Source organism: Nematolebias whitei, chromosome 5 (assembly GCF_014905685.2).
Source record: "Nematolebias whitei isolate Nwh7 chromosome 5, NemWhi1, whole genome shotgun sequence".
Lineage (NCBI taxonomy): Eukaryota > Metazoa > Chordata > Actinopteri > Cyprinodontiformes > Rivulidae > Nematolebias > Nematolebias whitei.
In genome coordinates, this window is record NC_056502.1 from 14,709,618 (window position 1) to 14,734,713 (window position 25,096).

The following is a 25,096-nucleotide window of genomic DNA, read 5'->3' on the forward strand; positions in this document are numbered from 1 at the left end:
ACTCGGAACCTGTGACTCATAAGTGCAATCTTGTGTCGACAGCATGTACGTCTCAGGTTGCACGAGTCCCTCGTGTCCTCCATGTTTGAAAAAAATAAAAATTAAAAAAAAGGAAAGAAGCGATAACGATCAAGAAAAAGACTTGTCCCAAATTGGCTCACAATTAACCCGTGTGGCACAACGGTAATCTCCTGTAAACATTTCTTCAAAAATGTTTATAAAAACCACCCCTCCCACTTAAAAGCACAAAAATATATATTTTTTTCTTTACATGAACATATATTCATATATTTATATATTACTAAAGGCCTGAAAACAGCGTTTGCACTGTTCCTTGAATGTCACAGTTCCCTTCAGAGGATATTCAGCCTCAGACGGACCTGAAAGGAAACAGACTTCTGAAGCGGTCGTTCGTCTCTGGGTTGACGTCAGCAGCATGAGGATGGAGGAGAGTGTGCCTACATACCATGCCAGGTTTTAGAACCGGGGTTTTAGTCCTGCTTTTTCTCTCTCCGGTCCTTCTTGGGTACCAGAGCCTTACGGAGGAATGGCACGATTAAATATGCCACCAGGAAGAACACATGACCACAGAAATAGACGGAAGAATACACCTGGAAAACAAGAGACAAAATTCATCCCTGTGGATTTATGTCTTTAACACATAAACTCCTAATTCCCTTTACTTTCCTTTATGTCTCCTAATAAAAACCTACTTTTAGTATTAAAGTGTTTTTTGCTATATGCTGCATTTAAGGCTTTCCAGAAGTTATAGCAGAAAGAGCTCCGTGGAACAGCAGCATTATTCTTTCCAACGGATGAGTCTCTTGGCACAGCGGGGGCTCCGACATAAAAAAATAATGCAGGATCCTCTGGCAAATGCAGTTTATCTTAGCTTAATTATTGCTGCGAAACATTGCGACGACACAGAGGAAAGCCGAGTGTGGCCTGATCTAATTGTTGTAAGCAGATTACTTACAATACTTTAATGTAAAAGCCTCTGATTGCACAGAAAACCCCAGGGCTGGGCTCTGGCAACATTATAACTTTTTAAAAAATGACTTAGAGCATCAGAACTTTGCTTTTAGTGGTTGACGAGTTAATTAAATATTTTTAAATAAAAAGAACATCGATACAAAAGTAATTAAGAATGTGTGGGCATTGCTTTATCTGTTGTTAAGTGAAAAATTATACACATTAATAAAAACGAGATCCCGTGTCATAAAATTCAAGACTCCTCTTTCACAAACGCGCTCCTTCCAAGCTGAGCCCTCTAACTTCTTATTTACAGAGCACTTCTGATTTTAAATCACCGTCACCCTCAACAGTCCCCAAAGCTGTCTGAATAATAAAAGTGACACCAAAAAAAAAAAAAAAAAAAAAGAATGAATCTTTGGACTGGTGTAGTTTCAGGAGATTTGTGTTTACCTTGAGCCATTTGTCATAGGTGAAGAGGCAGAATGGCACAAGAGGATAGCCCATGAAGAGCCAGTGGATAAACTGCTGAACTACATAGATGAGGGGGTAGAGCTGGCTGTTGGCCAGTTTTGTCAGCAAAGGACTGTCCTGCACCAGAGCATGGATCTGCCACACAAACACATGCACAGAATACAAATGGTAAATGGTAGTAAAACACAGCAGAAGCAACACATACTCTGCGCTCTAACAGAACTTTGGGTAAAATTTGTCCAATAATTATTTGGAGTCACCTCTGTCCCATCTGTTAGCAGAATATCTCATGAAACATTGGACAGATTTAAACAAAATGTATAGAAAATAATCACTGGTTACGCAATGAGATCAATTCAATTAAAGACGTCCACCACAGCTAAGCAACATTTGCAAACACGAAAAAGGATACATTTGTCAGTTTTACAAATATTGCACAAAAACTTCTCGTTATATCGCATCTCGCATAATGTTATCTTTAAAGTTTAACCAAAACATTTTTAACTTCATCCCGTGTCATCGTAAGACGGTCTTAGTCTAAAACTCTGGAATGGAGAAATGCGATACGCGTTATTTGAGGAAGTTTTATGTCTTTATTATATGTAACCACCATCTAAACTACAAATAACATCAGCAGGGAGGTGCATTTAATCAAAGTTATCCCATTTATTTAAAGTTCATCAATGGTTTTTATGACGTTAACAAAACAAACACTGAATGTTTCAGCTTCACTTATTTAACGGTTATCAACCTTGACTTTGTTTTGCACCTAAAGCATACCTGTCTCTCCACTGTGATGATGAAGAACTCCATAGAGAAGCACAAGATGTACCCAGAGTGAAGGCCGTGCCAAATGGTCAGAAAGAGCAGCGTTGACACGTGAGACAAGGTCTTATTGCCCAGAAACTTCAGCCGCTTGAATACGTGCCTTTAAAGAAAAAGTCAAAGTTTTAAATTTCTTCATGGCCATGAATCTGGATAAATCAGTCAGAAACACTTAATGGATCGACTCTCACAGTGGCGTGCACTAATGTACCTGCAAGTTGTTGTTGCATGGCAACAGTTACACTGGAACATTTCAACAATTTAAGATTTCTATGCAAGTATTCAGTTTTAGTGTTAAAAAAAATGTCTAATATTTCAAGTGCAAACATATTTTCAGTTTGCAAATCAGAGCCCAGCCTCTCCCTGAGCTGTGGCTCTGAGGCTGACGATTCAAAACACAAAGTGGTTCTGTTTGGTCGAGGTTGATGCACTTCAAAGTGTCTGTGAGACAGCAGGAGTCTAAACTCGACTGGCAAAAGTAATCTGACGACGACATACTTTGGTAGCTTGCTTCAAATTGTTTTCACAACTTTCAAAACCAAATACCTAAACGCAACACAGCAGTTTTAAAATGTATGCAGATGGAAAACAACATGCTAACTCAGGGGTGTCCAAAGTGCGGCCCGGGGGCCATTTGTGGCCCTTGGAGTGATTTTGTACGGCCCACATTTGCAGTTTAAGAATGGTATAATTTTGCCCCGTAGGCTTCAGAGATTGATGCAGACGTAGACCTTTTGCAAATTTAATGGCGATAATTTTTTAATATAATTTTTAGATTTAACAGCAAAACAGAAAAAATAAACATGTCAAAATTAGCAGTATTAAGTTTATATGATTTATTGCCCAAGGATTGTATTAATCAAATTAATAATTTAAAAAAAAAGTTTTGAATGGAGATTACACCTTCTCCACCAAAATGAGTCAATTTTGTCCTTTCTCCAAAATATTGTTTACATTGAGTTTAAAAAAAAAAATCACTAAAAATATGTATGTTTTTATTATTATTATTATCATTATTATTCTTATTAAATGTTTTCTATTCACATTTTTGTGGCTCGTGACTCCTTTCATCTTAAAAGTTTTGGCCCACATGTGAAAATGTTTGGACACCCCTGTGCTAACTAAACTAACAAAACGTGAACTGAAGGAAGAAAAAGAATTGTCCATTGGATATCGAGCGCCTTTTTTCCCTCCAAACAATGCTTCATAAAGGTGGATATTCCTATACGATTTATGACATGACATATGAAAAATATTTGTGCAAAATACTGCACCATTAACATACTTACTGCCAGACGAAGCAAGAAAAGGGGGTAAAGATTTAGAGGAACTTATTGCTCCATCACCACAGAGATTTAGTGACCCATAGACACTCCCACATCTGCGTCAGAAACATTTGTTTTCTGTCCTTTTCCTAATTGTTGCCATGATTTACAGCAAAGACTTGCTCAGCAGGCTCATTTCAGTTTATTGACATTCAAAGAGCTGCTTTGTTTTCACCATTTATACTTAAATTTGTGTATTTAGAGAGACAAATTATAGGAGGCGGTACCCATGAGCACATTTTCAAGTGGATCTTGATTTATAAAGATATAGACAGATACAAGCATACGTGTTTTAATATAGAGGTTATGAGCTATTGTGCCAAGATGGAAATGTGTCATATCTCCAATAACCAGTAAATCTGGTAAGGCTCAGATGTCCCAGCTTTTTACCAGCCTTGAACACAGCATTACCTTTGTGAATCTGGAGTGGCAAGAAAATCTCGTGTGACTACTTTTGAGACGGATTTCTCTTCATAGTATAAAAAGGTTTGTGGGACTGTAGCCAGCCTCCCAGGTAATGGACGCAAGAGAAAATGCAACCCCAGGTTGATCAGAGTGAGGATAGCAGAAAAAGAGCCAAGAAAACCATCCAAAAGTGCTGAAGCTGAACTCCAAAGTCAAGTTACATTGCTGTCTAATCACATCATCAGTCACATTATGAGTCCTAATGGGCTCCATGGAAGAAAACCCAGGAAGGTTTTACTACTACCAGAAAACAAAGACCCAAAGTTGCCAAAATGCATGTTGATTAGCCCCAAAGTTTCTGAGAGGGATTTTTTGGGACTGATGAGAGCAAACTGGAGCGTGTTGTCTGGTTACATCAGCTGTGTTTTTTTTAATTATTGAGGAAGAGTCCTAAGAAATGTATCCATCTCTGTGTACGTTATTTGAAATGTAACAAACCATTACCTTTACTTCTGATGAGCAACAGTCGGTACAACAATCTCACAAATCATTTACCGATCCAGTTAAATTAAAGCCAGTTGTTAGTGAACTGCCTGAACAAGTGTTGTGACCTCAAAAAGTAGTGAGACTATTATTAGGCGTTCCGTTGTAGGTTAAATAATTAGATCATCGATGTGTCAAGTCTGTACCGCATTCACTAAAGGCTCGAAAATGGTTCAGTATAATCTCAGTCATCAGTGCAGAGTTTAATGACTATATCAATTACATTTAAACAGCCAATTTTCATTTCTGTTTCGGAGCCAACCTCCTCCTCTGCTTTCTGCATCTGAAGCAGTTTGAAGAGTAAGCAGAAATCGTTAAGGCATTCAAGGAAATGGACCATGTAATAAACTGTGTGCTCGATAAATAAATTGCTTTGTTCACTATGATATTCATCAAACTGAGCCACGTTCTGAAAGGATCTCATGTGTGAAGATTCGGATAGAAAACTGTCAGCGATTCCTTTCAAAACACACTTACTGTGTCCATTTCCTCTTGCTTTTTCTAGTGTTAAATAAACGTGTAGATCAAGGTCTTTGATGTTAAAGGACTGCTATTTATGCATAACTGAAGCCTCCGCCAGTCTATTATCTCAGTAAAATTTTAACTTTTACAACACTGCTTTAATAAAAGCTCAGGGACAACACAGATTTGCGTCGACACTAACCGAGCAGCCCAGGCGTTTGTGTTGATGTTGAAAGAAGCTATTGTTCCTCCAAAAAGTGGCGTCGTCTCAAAGAGCCACACCCTCATATTGGCACAGGCGTCCCACTGGTGCTTACCATCCACGACACCATTGTAGCCTAGACCACACAATATACATACACCCTCCTAAAAGTAAAAAATAAAAACAGGGTTTTTGTTAATGCAGAAGGGGAAAGCACAAAAAACATGTCTCTAAACTCAAAATCATGTATTAACTGGATAGACTAGGAAACTAGGACTCAAATGTGCTCAGTGTCAAAAGCAAAGTTTTTGAAATTCTTTAAAAAATAAAAAAACAGTTGACAAGAGACTCAACAAGAAAATAAAAATGATTTGAAAGAGGAAAAGGTAAATTGCTGATATATTTCATGCCAGTTTTAGACTAAAATCACCTGATGATGAGAAGAATAGGGGTTTAAGCTATTTTGGTGAAACCTTCTTATTGACATTAATCATGTGATAATGCAAGATATGTTGAGGAAGACTCTCGGCTACTACCACACCACATCATACTTTAGTTAAATATCTGCACTACTGATTGAGTTATAGTCGTTTTTCTAAGATTGATTCGGGTCGATCAGCTGTGGCAGTCATCTTTAATTGGTTCGTGTTTAAGATGTACCGTACCTTCCGCCGTACACGTCGCACTGCCGAATAAGTCGCATCAGTCCAAATATGTCTAATAAAGTGGAAAAAAACAAATATGTCGCTTCGCCGTATACGCCGCATCTATTATGCGTCACCGCTGACCACCCGGAAACGTGGGCCGATGTGCCAAAAATCGATTGGCTGCCAAATGGTGGCCACGGAAGCATGCACGGGAGGACTTTAACAAGAATTTAACAAGATTAACACTTAAAAACAATTATTTGTTTGCTCGACATTATAGTAAAGGTGTGTCTCTTAACTTTTCTTTAATAAATGCATTTTAATGGTCAAATCCGCTGCATTTCACCTGGGTGGCGCAGAGAAATGCAGCTGATTTGACGTTTGCTCCAGGAGTTCCGGAGCGAGACAAAGGTGGCTTGGTATGGCAAGCCATGCATCTCATTAATAGCTACTTTTACCTATTAATGACACACTTGGCTTGCCATACCACTCGAGCGCCCTCTAGCGGCAGAAAATGGTAGTGTTCAATATTTTACATGTCAGAATGAACGAAATAGTCGGATCTCAGACAAAAATTGGGTTATAAATATGGGGGAAAAAATGTACATTAGTCGCTTCGGTGTACAAGTTGCAGGGCATGCTAATTTATGCAAAAAGGTGTGATTTATACAGCGAAAAGTACGGTACAGCCATTGATTACCTTCTTAGGGTTTCACGAAATTCTGTCCAGTGGTTCAGGAGAGGAGATATTTTGCTAACAGGGTTGACGCCAACAGTTAACACTCAAGTTTTAAGCAAAACTATTGTGCAATGTGTAGTGCTTGAATTTTAGGTCAATATCCGTAATTTTGACGTACTTATAGCAATTTTCGTATTTCCTAAAAGCAGTTGGCTTAGATGACCGATAATTAAATTAACATAAAAACAAGACGTACAACTACTTCTGTGTTTTTTAAGCATGTCATATGAATGAAGATGAAATGCTGCTCAGTGGTGCTTTATTAGCACATTGTTTTTGAGTATAATATAGTGTCCGATTGCACTCTGACATCTGGTCAAGCTGCCCTTTCAGCTGACACAGCCTTCAGCCTCTGACAAAAGTTGGTGCCCTGTGGGACAAAATGTTTTGGAGAATAAAAACATCATCTTGGTTTCTTAAGGATGGCATGTTCTGGTGGTTCTTCACTGGAGCAAATTTCAGAGAATTAAATTTATAGAAGTCACCACGCTGGGTGTTTCTGGTCTCGCTGTTTTAGACTTGATCATTTCACCACTAACACCAACACTTTTGTATGATGGCAACATTTTAAGGTTTGGACAGAACAATACAAAGTCTAAACACTTACAAAGCACCTCAAATCAAAGCGATTGTTGCCACTGAATAATTGTTGGTTGCAGCACCAACAACAGCAGCCACTAAACATCCATGAGTTGAAGCACTTTGAAGCCTTCAAATACACAAAACTCTTAACATTTCCCTCAAAACTACGACAGAGCTTTAGGGCCACGCTAAGAAAAAATAAATAAAAGCCGTAGAATTATGAGAATAAAGTTTTAGTATTACGAGAACAAAGTCGTACGAGACTTTTTTTTTTCCAGCTCACGTTTATTTCTTTATTTTTCCACGAGTCGGATCCACTTTGCGACCTGTCAATCAATCCAGTAGGTGTGTCAGCAACTGACCAATCCGAAGCTAATGCTCCTCACCTGCAGAGAGCTGCCGCAGCCCATCAGAGTGTACCACCTTACTGTACGCAGGTTCAAAGTCCTGATACTGATAATAATCTGATGCTGATGTGCTAACAGATTAACCATCTCCTTATTTGTAAAACCAACACCAAAGTATAACTTAACAAGATGCTCAACATTCTTCATTTTACCACAGTTAAAATGCAGTAAACCCTGCTTTATCGTGTCAGAGTTCGGATAATATTACGACTCATTTAGCTTCGGATTGGTCATTTGCTGACACGCCTAATGGATTGACTGACAGGTCACATAGTGGATCTGACTCGTGAACTTTTTTTTTTTTAAGTAAACGAGAGCTGCAAAAAAAAAACAAGTCTTGTACGACTTTATTCTCGTAATTTTATGGCTTCTAGTTTTATTTTTTCTTAGCGTGGCCCTAAATCTCCGTTGTAGCAAATCTTAACGGAGCAAATCTTAGCTGCACAGCATCCAAACAGTACGACTGTTCCACCATGTTTCCCTGCATGAAGCTTTTTTCAGTTGCACTGCATCCTCAAAGAGCTTAACTTTAGTTCCTTCTGTCCAAAAATAAAGTGTTTTTGCGATAATCTATGAAAAGTTTTACAAACTTTACTTTTCCTTTGTCTTTCTTTCACAAGTAGTGTCCTCTGACCTTTGAGGTACCCCTTGGTTTAGTCTGAAGTACATCTTTGAGCTGAAGCCAGCTCCAACGTTCAGGTCAGCCCGAAGCTCTCGGTTTTATTTTCTGCAACAATTTTCCACAGATATCTCTCACGGTGTGCCTCCTCAGCATTGCCTCCTGTAGGCATCTGCAGCTTGATGACTGAAAAACTTACCAACTCTTAAAAAAAAATTAGTTTTTATTAAATTAGTTGTTTTTTTTTTACCACTATTTATAAAACACTACTTTACTGTGGTAGTAACAGAATTATTCACAACATATACTGTTCCCTAGACATCTAGTGTTATTACACAAGACTGACAAATATATATATATATATAATTTTTATTTTATTTTACTAAAACAGCCACGCCGTCATTTCTTTACACAAGGTGATCTTAGTCAAAACTCTGGCCTAAAGGCGTCTAGGTCTTTAATTTTTTAAATATATTCATAAATACAGTGCTTCTAGGTCACAAAGGCCAACAATTTGTGTTGCTCTTAATAATTAGGCAAATAAAAACAGGTCTACTTACAGCTATAACCCAACAGCTGACGTATTTATATAAAATAACTTTTCCCCACAGCAGAATGAACACGCAGCGATACCAGAATGGTTGAGCCTGCGGGGAGGAAACAGTTTTTAGAAATAATAAATATGAAGCAGAACTCGTCGGTCCTGTCGACAGACTGCTAGAGATTGTTTGCACATCATGTTCTTATTCTCACCTCATACTCATCTGTTAAATAGTAGCTGTCTGGGTAAGAAGGACTAAATATTGCATATATCACCAGGCAGAGAAAACCCAGGGAGAACCTCTTCATGGCTGGTAGAACGCTGGAACAGGAATGAAAAGATAAGAAAGAAGAGAAATGTTAACTGGAAGGTCTGAGACACTGGAAGGTCACTTTGTCTTTTTAAACACAGATCTAATTAAGATTGTGTCTGAACTCATTTTTCTCTTTGTCACTCGTAAGTTGTTTTTTTTTTCTCCCATTTCACCTGTTGGGAATCTTTCCAGGACAGTCGGTGAGCTCCCTCCCCACCAGCCTCTGGTAGCTGCGCAGCGTGAACTGGGGACCCACCAGGAAGCCGCCGTAAAAGAAGGAGAAGCCGAAAACCTCGAGCAGCGAAGGCACCGTAGGCAGGGCGCTCTTTTTCTGCTCGGCGCTCAGCTGAGACTGGATTTTAAAGATGCGAGGACAAAGAAAATGGGAGCAATATTAACACATCAACTAAAAGTAATTTACACGGAGGAGAAAATAATGAGAAAGTTCAGCAAAACTAAGTTTAAAACAAAAATACAACAAGATGGCGAGGAAATAAAAACAGTCGCTAATTTGCTCAGTCAAAAAACAGGCAGGTAAAAATGACATCAAAAAGAAGGAAAAAGGTAAGTCAGGGTTAGAGTGTTTTATTTATTATTATTATTATTATATTATTATTATTATTATTATTATTATTATTATTATTATTATTATTATTAACCTTTATTAAACCAGGGAAATCTCAATGAGATCACAGATCTCTTTTGCAAGGGAGACCTGAAGGCAGCCCAACATGCATGTTTTTGGTCTGTGGGAGGAAACCGGAGTACCCAGAAAAAACCCACGCAAGCACGAGAAGAACATGCAAACTCCACACAGAAAGACCCCAGGTCCAACCGGGGATTGAACTCAGGACCTTCTTGCTGTGAGGCACCAGTGCCAACCACTGAACCATCTGAAGGAAAGAGTTTTGCCGTTTATACAGATACATGCAGCTAAAGCAGAGATCCTGAACTGATAGGATCTGAATTGATACGAGACAAAAAGGCGCAAAAGGTCAGACAAGGTCCTTTGAACACAAAAAAGGCTTTTGTTAGAAACATTTGTATTGCAGACCGTCATGTGTTCAGTTGGTTCAGCGAGATAGATATAGAAGTTTTGTATAAACATAATATTACTTATATTTCTTTAAAATCTTATTTTAGCTGTAATAAATAAAAATGATCACAGTAACACAGAGGCCCAACCTGCTATTGAGCATTTATCACATTCTCATCTTCCTCCTCCATAGTTTGTCCTTTCGTTTTGTTGGAGCCTGATGTTTAGGGGTTGGTGTGTTTTTCATGTTTCTTCCACATTTTAGAAAACGGGAGCATAAAAAAACCAAGAACTAGCCACAAGAGCTGACAAAGACAAACCGTCAGCATCATAACCAGTGATCATCACACAAATTTTCATTTCTAATACTCAGATTTTATGGATGAGTATTGGATGAGTACATATTTATGTAAATGTGGGGGTTGCAAGGTTATTTTAGAATTTGTAGAGAGGAAAATGTTGTGTTTTTTAATTGTACCTAGATTTGTAAATTGTTCGTATTTTAATGTATAGTTTTTATTATATGAATTTGGAGGTTGTTGGGTTGATTACATGAATATGTAGGCAGGAATACGTAGGTATTCTTACTGTATTTTGATTGTATGCATTTTAATGGGTAGAAATGCCCAACCAGGGACTGGAGTTGCGAATTAGCAACAGCTACATACTCTTTGTGCAACACATCAGTCACAGACTTGTTCTGTTCTACGTTTGTGTGCAACGTCCCTGTCAAATAAACTGAACAAAATAAAAATCAGTCAACTCACTGGATCCTTCCCACCGTCATAGTAATCAAACGCCAAACCTGTCGATGAGAAAATGTAGCAGGCGTCACCGGCTAAACAATCGTGTTGAAAACAGAAGCTTTGCATCAACGGCAACCGTCAAATCAGACAATAACAGAAAGAGGCAGCGCGCTTCGTAAAAACCTTTGAATTCAACGGAGCACAAAGTGAGCTGCGTTCAACTCACCAATAAGTTTGAGTGTGAGAACACAGTGAGGCATCGTCCACTTGATGTCGTACTCCTCTGTTGCTGTGTAGTAATACCCTAACAGCAGGTATACCTACAGAAAAAAACATTCATACAGTAAATTAAAGCTACTTCAAATCCCACATTAGTGTCAGGACAAAAGAATTTATTTATATTCGTCTCAATCTTACAATAAAGTGTTAAAATTACTTGCAAAATATATAAAGTGCACAAAGATACTTTTAACACTTAAATAACTGCAAAATGGAAGGAATTACGTTCAGCCTCTTTAATATATAGAGGTTTTATAATATTTTACAGCATGTCCTTTTTTAACAAAACTATGTTAAAACCCAAAAGCACTGTGGGGAAACTCCAACCTAATGATTTAGTCACTCGTAAACAGCTTCTAGCAGCGACGACTTGAAGGAATATTTTTTCTACGTGACTTTTATCAGTCGCTCACATCCCTGTGGGGAATTTGAACACACTTCTAGTAAAACATCGCTTCTGATTTATGCAGTTTTTTCTAAAGACACAGCCTTTGATCAGAGTTTAGGTTTGAACTTTGACTGAAAAAAAAAAAAAAAAAAAAACAAGGACAACAAGAAAAATAAACAGAATTCACGTGCTGCATCGACCTGATTTGTTTCTGTTACGGATCACGGTCCTGCTGCACAAACCAGTCGCAGCTAAAAGTTGATTGAATATTTTCTGGTATACAGAGGAGACTACAAGGTGCACAGTGGCTGCAAAACAATCCCAGATCATCAGCCTTCCACCTCCGTGCGCAGCAGTTAATATGAATAGTTTGTACTGATTTGCTTTACATGGTTCACATCTGCACACTGATCTGGTCTATTCAAAGAATTGTGCGTTTCACACTAAGCTGTGCTCAGATGCTCTTTTAGACAAAGCAAGCTTTCTCCTTGCAACCTTTAGAAACAAGTCGTAATTGTTTGGTCTGTTGCTAAATATATATATATTTTATTTTACAATGCTAACATTCATCGAGCCAACTGGAGCCTGCAGAGCTCTTGGGTTTCTTGTAATTTTTAGAGGATTACACAGTCTGACCTCAGACCTGGTTAGATCATCCCCTCTTATTATAAAGACTGACATCTGGATCTGAAACATCTGGTCTTATGGACGAGCTGGCACATGCCGATGATGAGCTAATAAAGTGCATTTGAGATAGCATATCTGCTTTTTTTGTCCTCTTAATCTCAGCAGAAAAAAGTAAAGTTACGTTTAATTTATCACAAACTGCGTATTCTTTAAATACGCAGTAAGTAAAAATTACTCTTTGTTCTAACGCTGTATTTACCTCATTTTAGGAGCTGTCGAGAACCAGATTATTTTTTATAATGTTATTCATAAAACCTTGGAAATGAAGGAAGACTTGTGTTTAACTGTATATGTTTAAGTGTAAAACATATTTGCGGTCTCACAAAATAATTAAATTGCATCAACTTTCCAATACATCACCTGGATATTCTCAGCAAAGCTTTTGCTTCACCCACATGTTTTAGTGTGTCTCTTTCCTGAGATTAGTCCGTATTTCGAAACAGTTTGTATAATAAAGCTGTCCTTGTAGCATTTTCGAAGCACCACTAGCCTTTTTTATTATTTTTTACCATTTCTACTGAGGAGAGAGAAGCCCTCTAGGGAAAAAGTGCTGCACCAATTTAACCAAAGTCTCCTACTTTTACAGGAAAGCAGCCGGTGTTGTAAACGTTGCACCTTTTTAATGCAAAAAATAAATCAAATCCAAACTTCTAACTCTTGTGTCCTAAAAAAAATGGAGCATTTATGGCAGAGATTGCATTTTGTAAATTGTTTTTGTGTAATATGTGAGAAAGAAATAAAACCAACGAACACAGAAGCCTGTTAAAATAAGCTGAACGCTCAAATACTCAACATTACTGGTGTTTGTGTCGTCGTGCAAACCGAACATATTTGTGAAGTCTCTAATCTGCACTGAAGAAAATGAGAGGTGATGCTCATGTAACATATTTTGGCACCCCGTCAGTGCTTTTATGGAGATTTTATTTTTATTTTTTTAAACGTGCAGACACACAACTTACCGTATTTTTCGGACTATAAAGGGCAATATCAATGAACGGGTCTGTTTTCATACATAAGACGCACCAGATTATAAGGCTCACCGTCATTTTAGGTGAAAATTAAAGGATTTTAAGTGTGCCTTATAGTCCGAAAACTACGGTAGGTCATTTTTGTGACATTTCCTCACTGCAGGAAACAAAAAGGCCTTTAACTGATCACAAAATAGAGCGAACAATATGATGTGTGGTACAAATAAGAAGCATCTGCATCCCAAAATTAGAGGAAAAAACAAAAACGAGCTCACCATTTGAAAGGTGAAACTGCACAGGACAGTTGTTACCGTCCTCCCCATGAGCCTCAGCATCAAAAACTGGACAAAGACGCATGTTACGGAGTGATAGAGCTGTGAGCCTGGGGAGCAGAGAAGAAGGGAAGGGAGTCGAAGAGGATGAAGGTGAGTGCGGTCGGGCGTGACCTGCTGGACTGAATGTGTCAGCAACGTTGCTTCTGCACATTTCAGCGTCGGCTCAGAAAGGTAAACACACAAACAGGAACACAACTTTAAATTAGACGAGCTTTGAAGGAGGAAGGTAAAACAACAGACCTGCTGTAAAATCCAAGTGAAGGCGCGGGAGAATAAAGAGAAGAGAAACATTTACGTTTGCGTTTAACTCGACCATGAGCGGACTCAACCACACATCCTTTCACTCTGTTAAAGTGTGACCACCATTAGCAATGTAGACGTTTTATTTAGTTTGACCCACTTCTGCTTCCTGTTGAAGCCAGAAAAGAACGAGCAGTAACCGAGCTGGATTGTACATATGGGGAACCATGTCTGGACCACGTGCATGAGATTAACGTGCATTTTTAGAGCTCAAACCTGCTGGCAAAATAAAAAAGAACCACGTGTACTTCCTCAGAAATTACTTGATAGAAGCTGATGATTCATCCATATGCAAAACACTCCGCCTCATCTGCAGATGCACGGATAACATCAGATGTTACCAGAGGCTACAGGTTCAAAAATAAGATGAACCATCTGATTGTTTTAATCCACTACCTGGTTTTATGAAGGGGTCACGAAAAGGAATAGTTTCAGTTAAAGGATGTAACCAGCAGTGCATTCATGTTGCAGTCTGTAAACATCTCCAACATGTGGAACTGCTTCAGACATGAACTCAAATGATTTTGCATTTCGTTGTTGCATTTTCCCCACTTTCTTTGGATCATTTAGCTTCTTATAAACAACTTTAAAGTTGTCAGCCAGCCATGCTAGCCCAGCCGTTCAATTAAACTTTAAGCGCCCTTGTTGTACCCGATAGGACTTAATATCTTTGGATTTGGACACAAAAAAAGCAACTTGTTTCATCTTCAGCTTCTGAAAACTAAACGACATGAACAGGTTTTTGATTTTAAACTTCATCATTCAGCTTTAAGGTCCGTCGCCTTCTGAATGAGAAAATCGTCCAAACTTTGACACCTACAATTCCTGAACAAATTAAAAAAATGTCCTTTTTTTAAAACGTTATTCAAACAAGAAATCCAGCAACGCAGGACACAAAGACAAAGGTGACTCAGCAGGTGAACGTGGATGAAATTAATCAATAATTCAAGATAAGTGAAAGCTCTGCTTTAGTTTATAATCAAATGTCCAGGCAAAACATTTGATCCGTTGGCGAGTCTCATCAGGTCAGCTGATAAATATACATTTATACCACGAGCTAAACGCTTTTGCAGGTGTTTCCACCCACAGGTCATCGTCCTTTTGGTCTCACCAAAGTTGAATGCAGCTAGCGCCAATCCGGAGAACATGTGGAACAAGTGGATGACTGAGGCATGCTGGTAGAAGAGGAACCTCCGGTACAGAAGAGCAAAGGGATACCCTGCAGGCGAATGACAAACAAAAACAGAAAATATGTTACTGTGGCGGTACATCAACACCCCAAGTGAACCACGGTTTACACACCCTGTTATTAACAAGTCACCTGGTGGTTAAAATGTGTGACGCATAAACAAAACGAGTCCTGTTCAAGTAGCTGCGAGTCTCGTTCACGAGCGATGACAGGACTCGGCACATCAAGGCTCGGTCTGCACTGCAGTAATGAGGGTGTTGCTCCTGGCTGCCGTAGTGAAGAAGGAGCTGAGCTGAAAGGGAAAGCTCTCTATTTACTGGTCAGTCTACGTAGCAACGCCCACCTATAGTCATGACGAGTGGATCCTAACAAAACGGAAAAGAACCTGAATGCAGTGTTTCTGGATACAAGCTGAAACGTTTGACAAATGAACTTCTTCTGTAGGATGGTCGGGCTCAGCCTTGGAGATGAGGTGAGGAGAACCATGACTCAGAGGGAGCTCAGAGAACTGCTGCTCCTTCGCATAGAAAAGTCCACTGAGGTGTTTCAAGTGTGAGACTACACTACGCCTCCTATTCTACTCTAGAGGTTTTCTGGGCACATCCCACTAAGAAGAAGACAGAGCTGGCTGGAAGGACTTTGTACCCTCTCTGGCCTGGGAACGCCTTGGGACCCCTCCAAGCAGGAGCAGAGGAATGTTGCTGGAGAGATGAGGGTCTGGGTTTCCCACCTGGACCTGTTCCATGATCTGCCACCCGACCACAGATACGAATCAGGACATGAACGGATGATAGTCAATAAGTTTGTGTATAAACTGTGATGAGTCTCTAGACGTCGTTCTTCAGTGAATATCAAACCTACTTTAATGTGAAAAGTCCCAAAAAGTCCCAAAGATACAATTAATTCAAGTCGAACTCATTAAAGCATGTACGTAGTCATATTTCTTTTTATTTTGTATAACGTTCAGTCTTGCTGAAAATTTGCTATTTCCACTAGATTAGATTTGCTTTAACGACTCGCGTTGCTCCAGCTCCATATTTCTGATCTATTAATCCAAAGTCTAAAGGACAAACATAAAGACTGGGTTTAGAGTACCACAGAAACATCTGTCAAGTCAAGCACGCCAAGATAGACAGATTAGGACGGTGGTTTTTTTTTTAACGATAAAAATATAAAACATTTCATATAAAAATGCTGCAGTCCAGGAAATCAGGTGCTGCCGATCAAATCATCTCTAATATGAAGGCAGGGTCTTCCAAGCTGCTTTGGAGTCACAAAACCACAAAGGAAACTGAAATAAAACCGTCAAATCTTTTTTTATACATTTTATTTTCCAACGAGGCCATCTTACTGAAACAAAAAGCCAAATGAAAAGCGCAAAAAACTAATCAACGTTAGTTGTGCGAGTTCCTTACTACTCGACTGCGGCATTATGCAACACACATTAAGCAATTCACAGGGCAGAGTTGGCCAACTGTGCCAAAGAGTGTGCATGAGGTTGACTCATCGCGTTAGTGCAATCAAAGTCTAATATAAATGCTCGTGTTCAGGAGTCTTATTGTACTGCTGCTGTGCGTGCATGGACAATTATGCACACGTTGGGGGCAAAATTCATAGATAACCTCACACAGGGAGCCCAGTCTAAAGAGCCACAAACATTTATTGACCCTGCTGGAGGGCAAACTCTTCAACACTTTTATTAAATATACAACCATTTCCTAATTCAGCTTGAAACCTGGAACCAGCTCTGACACCTCTGAGGTGATGTCAGAGTGAACTCAAAACTGGAGCTGGTAAAAATAGAACTCCATGTGCACCCTGAACACAAGTGCATGTTGAAAACCAGTAAGAAACCAGCAGCTCTCAGGGTAAGCCCAACTTTATTAAGCAGTGGTGATGCCCTATACTCACTTATGTGGGAAATGAGGAGTTGGTGGGCATATTTTGGCAGCCTGTGCACATTCCCACATGTCAAAGTGTCTCCCTCCCCCCTATGACACGTTTCTTTACCCCAAAGCCTGCAGCCCAGTTTCATCAATGTCTCTGTCCCTGGCGTGTCAGGGTGCAACAGTTAACAAAAACAGCTCCCCTGTCAACTTGCATCAGTGCTGGTGAGGTATGAAGGTTTAGGAGCACTCCAGGTGATCAAATATTACAAATAAAGCCCCGGTGTCTAGTTTTGCAGACTGCTTCAATGAGTTAGCTGGTACAGACAGTTACACGGAGCAAGAAGGAGGCGTTCAAACACGCCACCCGGCTCGACGGCGGCGGCTCCTCCCGCTAACACAAACCACCGACCCACGAGGCGAAACTCACCGATTAAAATGGATAAAATGAGTCGAACCGCTGGCTCCGGAGAACCCAAAGACTCCGACAGTTTCTCCAGCAAGGGAGCCGCCATCTTTCTTGTGGGCGGAACGAAACGGTTCACTGAACTTTCCCGAGGGCTCCGCTTCTTTTAAAGGCTCGGTCCGTCCGGTGGAGGCGGCGCGTTCCAACTGTCAAATCATCTCCTCCGACAAAGATTCTGTTCTCATTCAGGAAATCAAAACTGTTATCGACACTAATTGTATTTTTTTTAATTGATTAAAATCTCGTCGCCCAAGCAGTTGCACGCGTAGTGAAGGGGAGAGATGTTCACACAAACTATTTTCACCTAAAACGCACCATCGTGTGAAGTGGTCAAAAGTCGCCCTCATGTGGTCACATATGAGAACTACAACTATAAATGTGAAAGACGTTTAAATAAATTAAAAAAATATATCTAAATTTATTTTAGATCATTAATTTTTGTGAATTAAATTAATAAATTCTAACACCCCAGATGTTATTTTAATAACTATTAAAAAGCATAAAACTATCTGAGTTTGCAGTGAATTCAGTGTCTCAGGGTATGGATCATAGACATAAATATGGATGCTGCAAGCTTGATGGTGATTGGTTGCTGACATGTAGCCTGAGGAAGGAAGGCGGGACTTACATCAGCCTACCGAGAGGTTAATAAAGTTTAACATGGGTGAACCTTATGACTTATCGTCTTAAGAGTTAAAAAAAAAGGTATAGATTTAAAGCATTACAAAAAAGATGTTTAGAAATGTGCCCAAATATTACCAAACTAATGAAGTTATTAGGTCATATCATGTTACTGAATTTAAATAGTGTGTTCTCTAATCATACATTTCTATGTATAATTTATCTTAATTATTTATAAGCTAATTTACCTGTTTGGCAGTTTCAGGGATCTTTCAGCTAAAACCGTAAATGGTTAGTTCAAGTATAATTAATTCTTTGTTTGTTTGTTTGTTTGTTTGTTTGTTTGTTTGTTTGTTTGATGTTCAACAGAATGAGGGGGCTTCTCATTATGAGAAACCTACTAGACAAATATCTAAAGAGCTAGAATCCTCAACCAGATCGTCAGGCCTATTCAACTTAAGTAAAAGTGATCTACATATTTTAATTACGGTTTTTTTGTTAAATTAAAACGCTTAAATTAAAAGACATTACCAATTGTAGTAAGTTCAACAAATATTACGTAAAAATAATTTTGTTTAAATCGTGAAACGTGAAATATAATTAAGTTCTGCAGCAATGCACTTTGGGTATTTGAACAGCATCGAAAGTATTCTAGACATTGTCCAATCAGAACATTTTCTTGTTTCTCGTGGATAAGTAGGCGGGACTTGTTTCGTTTCAGCCAATCAACTATCTTGTTATTAATGCTTTTGAACGTGCTCAGGAAATTCGTGGCAAAAAAAAAAAACTATCTTAGATGCCAGATCAGAATAAAATCAGGATATTAAAAATCGTGTTCAAGTCGTGTAAACACACACACACACACACACACACACACACACACACTTATATATAATTCAAGTAAAGATTTAAAAAAAAAAGTTCAAGACAAAAAGAAAAGTAAAGATAGTTGTTAGCTTTTGAGCGTCTTGAGCGTTTATTGTGAGCTCCTAGAAATCATTTGCTCATATGCGTTAGACCCAGGCAGTTACTCTGCTGAGAAATGTGGATTGTATTATTAATTTTTAACAAAATCGCAAATTAGTGGACTCTTATAATCACAGATTTAAGCATCTTATTGGCAAATCAGACACAGGAAAATTGACTATATCATGTTTAATATTTGTCCTTTTTATTAAGAATTGTTGGACACGAAGATAATGTTATGAATACAGTGAAATTAAAGTTTTTAGGTTATTTAGCACAAACTATATAAACTTTATATGTATTTTTTTATTGATCAGTCAGAACAATTGCAGTAATACGTTTAGAACTATTTGTATATGTAAATTAATTTTAATGCAGTGCAGTTAAGTCATTTAAATAATAATCTTGACTTTTTAATTGCAATTGGCACTTAGTAACCTACCTACTGAAACATAAGGCCATTTTTGCATTTAAGGGGGCAACATAGTTCTTCACTATGAATGATATTAATATTAATATTGTTTTTGTTTTACAAACTCAGCAGCACTTTTACACACAAACATGAAATATAAAACTCTGACCACTGGGTAGTTTTAAAACGACTCAAAGTGTGTAGCTATAGTATCCACCTACTGAAAATTTAACAAGTGATGTCTTACTAAGATTTTTTTGGTCAATTATTTACCCATTAAGGCTGACATAACAACCTTCATAGTGGTAAATCAACCTTAACAATGCTGATTTATTTATTTATTTTTAACTTTTTTTTTCCAGGCCCAGCCAGACGAACTGAAATTGAGTTAGTGACCCACTTTTGAAATTAACTGATTTGGAGAGAACAGCATTAAGATTTTTTTTAATCCTAAGTGTGTTACATCACTGCATTACTAACTGACAAAAATATGTATGTATTTGTCAAAGTATGTTATCTTTTAAGATTTATATTCTTTAAAAATAGAGCTCGGACTCTGTAATGTTGGACAGCTGAGTACAACATAAATGCATTTGTTAGCTTTTAAAGTTTTAATCATAAACTTGTACATGTAGCAGAAAAATGTGAGCAAAACTTCTGTAGTATGTGTTATTTTCAACATATATGTTGCGTTTAGGTACGTGTTTGGTGTTGTTTAACTTTGAGTGGTTATTTGAAGCTCAAAGGGGCGTTAGTCCTTGTGAGGGATGTTTTCCCACAGCAATTGAATGCAGCATGACTTTCTGCTTCCTCCGCCAGGATGATGCGTTTACGGGCGTTCCGCCTCAAACCAATAGCGTTTCTGATCACTCGACGGAGAGGAGGGGTTTTGTTTCCGAGCTATAAATCCGTTGAGCCGCCCTCTATCGTCCGCTCTTTTGCCCCAGACGAAGGTGTTCTTGTAGTGTCGGTTCTGTTTTTATATTTTTTAGCAAATCCTCTAAAATAACTCGCAAACATGAGCAGGAAATTCTTCGTCGGTGGAAACTGGAAGATGAACGGCGACAAGAAAAGCCTCGGGGAGCTCATCCAGACCCTGAACGGAGCCAAGGTGGACCCTAATGTCGGTATGTGCGGGTTTTAACAGCAGCTGGTCGATTTAATTCAAAACATTCAACACCTTCTGATTAATTTAGTCAAGCTAAACCCCGATGTTTGTACAATTTTCACTGTTTCATTTCGAAAACAAGCTACGTTTATCGACCAAAATTTGTCGGTCATTCCATAACTCAAGGACACCTTTAGCATCATAAACCTCAAACTGTTTATAAAAGCTGAATTCTGCGTATTGTTTTATTTTGTTTTTTGCTTTCAATTACTTAATTAAACCGCTAAGCAACCATGAAGACCGGCAGGGACACAGATGAAGGACGAACAGGGTTTTTTCCATAATGTCGGAGGTGGGTGTTGCGTTTTCAGCAGCACGTAGTCCAGCTACTGTCAGGGTGCATTCAAGTTCACCCTGTGGTTACCGAGGCTTCATTCATTCCACAGCCTGCTGCGTAAAGTCTAATGAACAGCAAAACTATACAGTTTCAGTCACGGAGGTTTCAGTCAAAGTAGGAGTCCAAATAAAGCTCAATTAAGTAGGTTTTGTCTATCAGTGGCTTGTATGTGAAGTTCTAATGTTTGAATTTTGTTTTTCCTAACGTGACCTGAATGCATCGCCTGCTGTCTGCTTCTGCAAACCAGAAAGAGGCAGCAGTAGCTGTTTCAAAGGCCCTCTCTCGCAGCTTATTGAATGTGTTCTGGCCAGTTTGCATTATGCAACTCTTATATTGACTTGGCCAGTTCCAGACTGGATCCATTCAGGTGCAACTGTGCATACTATTATTTGGACCTTGGTCTCTTAACAAATCCACCCCCCATAACAGTGCCAGACTGAAATCCTAGCTGGGTCATTTCCCCACGGTCCTTTTCAGCGTCAGAGTTCATTTTCACCCTTCAAATATTGTTCTTCATGTTGTATATTTGATCCATTTGACCCCTTTGAACCCAGGCTCTTGACTTGTCATGACCTCTGCAGAATGCAGCCCTTCTGATGACCTTTTCCTTTTTAATGCACTTGACTCGGATCCAAGATAAATGACCTTTGCTAAACCAATAATAACATGCAGTGTCTAATATAGATCCTCGTAACCCCAAAGATATAGTTACATTGTGAATGTCAATGTCTCCACTTGTCTTGAAAAGTTTCCTACTTATACCATGAGGGGGGAAAAAGCATTTAAATGATATTTACTGCATAATTTTAGGTGTTTGTGGCATTTTATTTATTGCATCCAAACAACTTAAAAGCATATATTTAATTGTTCAGATTTTAATTAATTAACCAGTTAAAAATCTGCATTTATTGATAAGTATTAGTCTTTAGTTTTTAATGGTCATCTTCACATTATTAATACCTACTGTATACGATAGGCAACATTTAAATATGGACTAGAAATCCTTAACCTAACCAATGTGTTCTACATTAACAGAGGTGGTGTGTGGTGCACCGTCCATCTACCTGGACTTTGCCAGGTCCAATCTGGACGCCACGTTTGGCGTGGCAGCTCAGAACTGCTACAAAGTTTCTAAGGGTGCCTTCACTGGGGAGATCAGGTAATAAGAGGCTAATCTTATTGTGTGGTTTAAACACACAGCTGTGACAATTTTGTGTTCATTCTGTCCATCCTCTGCCTCCAGCCCTGCGATGATCAAAGACTGTGGTGTCAACTGGGTTATCCTGGGACACTCCGAGAGGCGCCACGTCTTTGGAGAGAGCGATGAGGTAAGGCTAGGTTTGCAAAAGTCAAATGTAGATCTTCTCACATTAAACCCCTAAAAAACAACAGTTTAAATTTATTCTCGTTCTGCGTGGCATCAGCTTATTGGTCAGAAGACTGCTCATGCTCTGGAGAGCGGTCTTGGCGTGATCGCTTGCATCGGCGAGAAGCTGGACGAGAGGGAGGGAGGCATCACGGAGAAGGTGGTGTTTGCCCAGACTAAAGTCATCGCAGGTACGCAGCTTCCATTATCTGAGCTGAATGCGGAATACTTGCAAAATCCCAATTTAAGTCTTATCTCTTTGGCAGACAATGTAAAGGACTGGAGCAAGGTTGTGCTCGCTTATGAGCCTGTGTGGGCCATCGGCACCGGCAAGACCGCCTCCCCACAGCAGGTAAATATTAAAAACTGCTAAGTATTTCTACACAAGGACTACCAGGGTTGCAGCCTCAAACACATCTCCTGTGTGATATCTCAGGCCCAGGAAGTTCACGAGAAACTGAGGGCATGGTTGAAGACCAACGTGTCCGATGCTGTGGCCAATTCAGTCAGGATCATCTACGGAGGTGAGTTCATGGTTGGGACGGATTATGGGAAAATGTTGCATTTTCTGAAATCAGTCTTTTCACATATATCAATGCTGTTTCTCAGGCTCTGTAACCGGTGGTACCTGCAAAGAACTTGCCTCCCAGAAGGATGTTGATGGTTTCCTTGTGGGCGGAGCCTCCCTCAAGTCAGAATTTATTGACATCATCAACGCCAAGGCATAAAACCCCGACGAGATGAGCTCCATTTAGAGGATACGGTTCCCTTATCCCTTACACTCATACTTCCTCCCCCTCTTTTTATTCAAAGTAATTGTGTAATGTTGTCATTCCCCCCCCCTTTTTTTTTTTGGTACATTTTGTCAAAGAAGAAGGGACAGGCTGACACATACATTGTACTGCACTGATAAGTCTACTGAGAACAAACTTCCACACCAAGTGCTCAAGCTGTAAAGGCTGACACCTAGAAGTGGACAGGCAGTCCACTCCCTTACTTGAACAGTTTACAAACTTTTTTTTTTTTGAGGAATGGTGTCACAGCACTTGTACCTTTTTGTTTGTCTTTGTACTGGTGTTTTTTGTGTAATGTGTGTCTGTGACTTTGACTTCCCCTGTAGATGTGCATGATCCATTTCTTATTGGTTGTTTTACTGAGAGGAAAGTACTCCTTACACGTTACCCATAGTGTGGCCGTTTAATTAAAGGAAAGAACGGTTGTAAGAAAATACTATAATAAAGAGTTTAGGCTATGTCAGTGTGCTGTTTTTGCCTTGCTGAATTTTGTACCTTGAGTTTACATCCAAACATTACACACACATATATATTTTATATAACAGTGGGGAGAAGGTTTCCAATTACTTAAGTGAAAATGCATCAAAGCACTTTGCTTTTTTTTTATTTATTTTTTTTATCCCAAAGCTGAGACGGCAGATAAAAGTTTAAAAACGGAAAAGCTGCAGCTTTGCCTGGTAAAAACTCACGTGTCAATTTAATTTGTTTAATAAGTATTTCGCTATAGATGAAGATTTTCTTGAACACAAAGAAGTTATTTAGGATTTTATTAGAGGCTAATTAAAGAAGAAAGCCTGCTAATTTAGCATCATACAGCAAACAATTATGCTGCAAGAAATATTTCTACCACAATTAAGGGGCAAAACCTTCTTTGTAATCTGCAGTAAGTCAGGTTCTGATCAAATATTTGCTCCCTCACATATTTGCAGGCTCTGTTGTACAATCTCACTGTGGAAACGTCCACAGACGTGAGCTAAAACTGCTGATAACGTAGAGCAAACATAGACGATTTTGTACAGTAAACATGTTGAATGGAAGTTTAAAAGATCAGTCAGGAGAAAAAGAAGGAATTGTGAAACTACAAAATTGTACAACTGAGAACCTTTTCCCAAAACATTTGTTCAGGTATAAACCAAAAACTTTCAGTCAAACCAAAATGTGAAGGCAATTAAGAAAGAAGAGTACACATCCTGATGAATTCTCAATAATCCAAGTAGATAAATTTAACAACTGTGGAACGGTGATTAATAAGTATCTTACCTGTTAATGATGGCTGTTCAAATTACCTTAATTTGAAGAAATAAACTTTAATTTTGACCGGATTGAAAAGCAAAACAAAAATTTTATAGCAGATAATGCAAGTGCTATTTCAGCTTTAAACCTTTACACCTATCAGTTTTACATTAAATGTTAATTTACTGTACAGTGCATGTATTTAACAAGGTTGAGTCAGGTCCTCTGGACCGATTCTTTTCTTGTTAAAACGTTTTGTCTTTTATCCAAGACTTCTTCAGTCCATCACCTGCTGGAGCTGGTTAGGAGTCATCAGCACTCTGTACCACAGAGTGGACAATGTCCCCACACTTGAGCCAGGGAGCAGGATAAATCCTACACAAGACAGGCCCTGGAGCAATGTGGATATCCTAACTGGGCCTTCCTGAAAGGTGAGAGGAAACCAAAACAGGACTCCAGCCATCAGGTGAAAATGAGGAACCCAGACCAATGGTCATTCAGTATGTCGTGGAAGTTTCAGAGAAACTAAGATGTTTATTTTCTAAACATGACATCCCAGTGGTTTCCAAACCCCAAAATATATTATGGCAAAGACTTTCATCCCAAAGATTCAGTCCCACAGCACAAACGGAGTAATATTGTGTACGCTGTTCAGTGTCAGGTGGGCTGTGATCATCAGGGAAACTAAACAGCCACTGACCAAAAGGATGGCCCAGCACAGAAGAGCAACATCATCAGATCAGGACTCTGCGGTATACACTCATCTGCAAGCCAGTGATCACTCTTTTAGGGACGAAGATGTTCACATCCTTGATAGAGAGGAACGATGGTTTGAGAGAGGAGTAAAGGAGGCCATCTTTGTG

At 39.0% G+C, this 25,096-nt stretch overlaps 2 protein-coding genes and 1 non-coding gene across 3 annotated transcripts; 1 reads left to right on the top strand and 2 right to left on the bottom strand.

The window, feature by feature from the left end:
* Positions 1-236: 236 nt before the first annotated feature.
* lpcat3 (lysophosphatidylcholine acyltransferase 3) lies at positions 237-17,385 on the bottom strand. Its single transcript, XM_037676221.1, has 13 exons — positions 17,301-17,385; positions 14,907-15,014; positions 13,436-13,542; positions 11,065-11,158; positions 10,860-10,897; positions 9,230-9,408; positions 8,956-9,064; positions 8,763-8,849; positions 5,209-5,372; positions 2,227-2,374; positions 1,426-1,581; positions 467-611; positions 237-380 (listed from the first exon to the last, which is right to left on the bottom strand). Exons 1-12 carry the CDS (start codon positions 17,383-17,385, stop codon positions 492-494), a joined length of 1,395 nt encoding a protein of 464 aa, XP_037532149.1. The 3' UTR covers positions 237-380; positions 467-491.
* A 946-nt stretch (positions 17,386-18,331) lies between these two features.
* Positions 18,332-18,388, bottom strand: LOC119410449. Its single transcript, XR_005186836.1, has one exon. It is a non-coding gene; the product is annotated as a U7 small nuclear RNA (small nuclear RNA).
* A 1,878-nt stretch (positions 18,389-20,266) lies between these two features.
* tpi1b (triosephosphate isomerase 1b) lies at positions 20,267-23,458 on the top strand. The gene is made up of 7 exons (XM_037676235.1): positions 20,267-20,462; positions 21,876-21,999; positions 22,084-22,168; positions 22,265-22,397; positions 22,473-22,558; positions 22,643-22,730; positions 22,816-23,458. The coding sequence occupies exons 1-7, from the start codon at positions 20,354-20,356 to the stop codon at positions 22,932-22,934; spliced, it is 744 nt and encodes a 247-aa protein (XP_037532163.1). The 5' UTR covers positions 20,267-20,353; the 3' UTR covers positions 22,935-23,458.
* The last annotated feature ends 1,638 nt before the right edge of the window (positions 23,459-25,096 follow it).

Excerpts from the sequence above, each read along its gene's own strand:
- lpcat3 (XM_037676221.1), bottom strand. The coding sequence starts at position 17,385 with ATGGCGGCTCCCTTGCTGGAGAAACTGTCGGAGTCTTTGGGTTCTCCG. Across the intron at positions 5,373-8,762 it reads TCAGCTGTTGGGTTATAGCT|GAGGGTGTATGTATATTGTG; the intron begins GTAAGTAGACCT and ends TTTTACTTTTAG. Across the intron at positions 2,375-5,208 it reads ACAAACGCCTGGGCTGCTCG|GCACGTATTCAAGCGGCTGA; the intron begins GTTAGTGTCGAC and ends TTTTCTTTAAAG.
- tpi1b (XM_037676235.1), top strand. The coding sequence starts at position 20,354 with ATGAGCAGGAAATTCTTCGTCGGTGGAAACTGGAAGATGAACGGCGAC. Across the intron at positions 22,169-22,264 it reads TCTTTGGAGAGAGCGATGAG|CTTATTGGTCAGAAGACTGC; the intron begins GTAAGGCTAGGT and ends GCGTGGCATCAG. Across the intron at positions 22,398-22,472 it reads CCAGACTAAAGTCATCGCAG|ACAATGTAAAGGACTGGAGC; the intron begins GTACGCAGCTTC and ends TCTCTTTGGCAG.